General features: G+C 25.7%; 1 protein-coding gene across 1 annotated transcript; it reads left to right on the top strand.

Moving 5' to 3' along the window:
* The first annotated feature begins 474 nt into the window (after positions 1 to 474).
* LOC108478934 (uncharacterized) lies at positions 475 to 1,205 on the top strand. The gene has a single exon (XM_017781387.2). It carries the CDS (start codon positions 720 to 722, stop codon positions 1,005 to 1,007), a length of 288 nt encoding a protein of 95 aa, XP_017636876.1. The 5' UTR covers positions 475 to 719; the 3' UTR covers positions 1,008 to 1,205.
* Positions 1,206 to 2,668: the final 1,463 nt, after the last annotated feature.

Raw genomic sequence — 2,668 nt, 5'->3', positions numbered from 1 at the left:
ACCATTCTCGAAAGGTTTTATTGTGATAGAGATGGTAATATTTTCAAGATGATAAGTTATTTAAGACTTGGCCTATTGTATATAATTGATGTATACAGTGTATCTCTTAGTTAATTGGTATTCACCATCGAATTGATTTTATGATGGTCAGGTTAGGATACAAATTCCAATGAATTGATCAAGTTAATATATGTCTTTGAATTATTTTAGTGTTGCAATTACTACCATTTTTTTTGAGATTACTATGTAAACATGACATATATATGATTTTTTTATATTTATACTATATGCCTATTATTATTATTATTATTATTATTATTATTATTATTATTAATGGCTATAATAATAATAATAATAATAATAATAATAATAATAATTCCTTAAAAACTAATTTTGAACTTTACGATAATAAATAAAAAAAATGAAATGCATTGATATTTAAGAGGGAAAAAAAGGACTCCTTGATTCGAATAAAAAATAAATAACAAAGGTTTAATGAAATGATTACTTTTAACCCAAGAATACTCAGGAAAAGGCTGTTGTAGAATTGAAAACGGATTAATTCTTCCACATGAAATATAAGTTCAAATCTAATCTGAATAAACAATTCTGGGATGTAAGCATGAGGGCGAAGTTATTCCGGTGGCGGTGGCAGTGAATCCAAATGACTTCATCGCCCAAACGCCGCCCCACATTCACTCTCACTTTTTCATTTTCATATGAGAAACTCCATCAATAAATCACTTGCAATCTATCGGCTCAAGCTCTATCATCAGCGACGACCATACCGTAAAAGGATGTCGGATTGGGGTCCTATTTTCGTGGCACTGGTTCTTTTCGTGCTGCTAACGCCGGGGCTGCTGTTTCAGGTTCCGGGCCACCATAGGTGCGTGGAATTCGGCAACTTTAAGACCAGTGGTGCTTCCATTCTCATCCATTCGTTGCTGTATTTTGGGCTCATTTGCGTGTTTTTGCTGGCGATTAAGGTTCATTTGCATTTGGGTTGATGATAATGTTTGATCCTATATGATCTTTGTTATCATCATTGGTTTTCTTTTTCCTTTCATCTTTGAATGTTGGATGTTGGGTGTTGAGCTTAATTCCAGGAAACTTTAAGCTCTTTTTATGTTATTATTGTTGATTTTTCTTTTAATTTGCAAGTTATTATTTTCCAAAATTAAAATAAAATTACTGCTTCAATTTAATTCGATTGAATATTTAATGAAGGCTAAGATTTGTAAGAATAAATTTACAATTTATTTATTTAAATATGACCGTGAATGGCTGTTGCAATATAAAATTTAAGAAGAAAAAATGTTAAAAACATTATAAAAGTTTAAGAACAATTTATATAGAGCTGCTTAAAAATAAAGATGGGTTTTAGTTTAGGTCCCTCTGATTTTAATGTTGATCCCAATTACATCCCTATCTGTAATTTGTACGGTGTTGTATTATGTCTATTTTTCTTTAAATTAATTAATCTATAAAAATAATTGCAAGCTTATTTAATATAAACACATGCATATTTGTGTGGAAACCACGTATTTAAAATATATATGCTTTAAAAATAACATATAATAAATAATAAAACATATAATTTGAAAGAAATAATTAAACATATGTATTATGTACAAAATTAAAATAAAAAAGTAGTTTAAATTAAGTAGTAAAAAAATTAAATAGTCAAATACATCATATTAACAATCATAATTGCACACCAATTGTTTATTATGATATTATCATTTTTATAGCATGCCAAAAAATTTCATGTTGGTGAAATGAAATCAATATTAAAAGTCTAATTATAAGAAAAATTCAATATTTAATTAACTTGAGACACTGACTCAATCGATGTTTCAAGTTCGAATCTTATCATTTGCATATTTTTTCTTAATTTAAAGTTGTTTTTATTAATTTTATATAAAAGTTTGAAAATATAAAATACTCTATAATACTCTATATTAATTGTTTAAAATATGGTATTTTAATAATTTCCTTGATTGAGTTAGTATCTAGTTTATTTGTGATGTCATTTCAGTCACACAATAGTATAGGTAGATAAAATGTGAAGTGGGTGGAAATTAAATTTTATGTAAAATTTGTCATATATAATAATAATAATAATAATAATAATAATAATAATAATAATAATAATAAGGCTTTGGTTGAATGGTAAAATTTAATATTTTAGTATTTTGAGTTCAATTGTTATCCTTTGCATAGTTTTCTTAATTTAAAGTCGTTTTTTATTAATTTTTACATAAAAGTATGAAAATATAAAAAAACTTATAATAATATATATTAGTTGGTTAAAATATGATGTTTTAGTAGTTTTTAATTGAGTTGGTGTAGAGTTTATTCATCACACTAATTCAATTCAAACACTTAAATAATATATATAATATTTTTTAAAACATTATTGTTAAATTATTTACTTTTTTATAAAAACATATTTAATAATTTTTAGTTACTTTTGAAGTATATATTAAAAATGTTAAACATATATAAATGAAAATATTTTAAAAAAATTAAAATTTCCCTAATTATGATAGCCATTATTCCAAGCAATCTGCAGGCCATCCAAAACAGATTAAGGGCCACTTCAAGAGCATTGCTGACACCAACGAACTTGCTACAGCTAACTTCCCATCACCCAACTCTTTCTTTA

This window comes from Gossypium arboreum, chromosome 12 (genome assembly GCF_025698485.1).
Source record: "Gossypium arboreum isolate Shixiya-1 chromosome 12, ASM2569848v2, whole genome shotgun sequence".
Lineage (NCBI taxonomy): Eukaryota > Viridiplantae > Streptophyta > Magnoliopsida > Malvales > Malvaceae > Gossypium > Gossypium arboreum.
The sequence above is the reverse complement of the archived record's forward strand: the minus strand, read 5'-3'. Positions and strand labels throughout refer to the sequence as shown.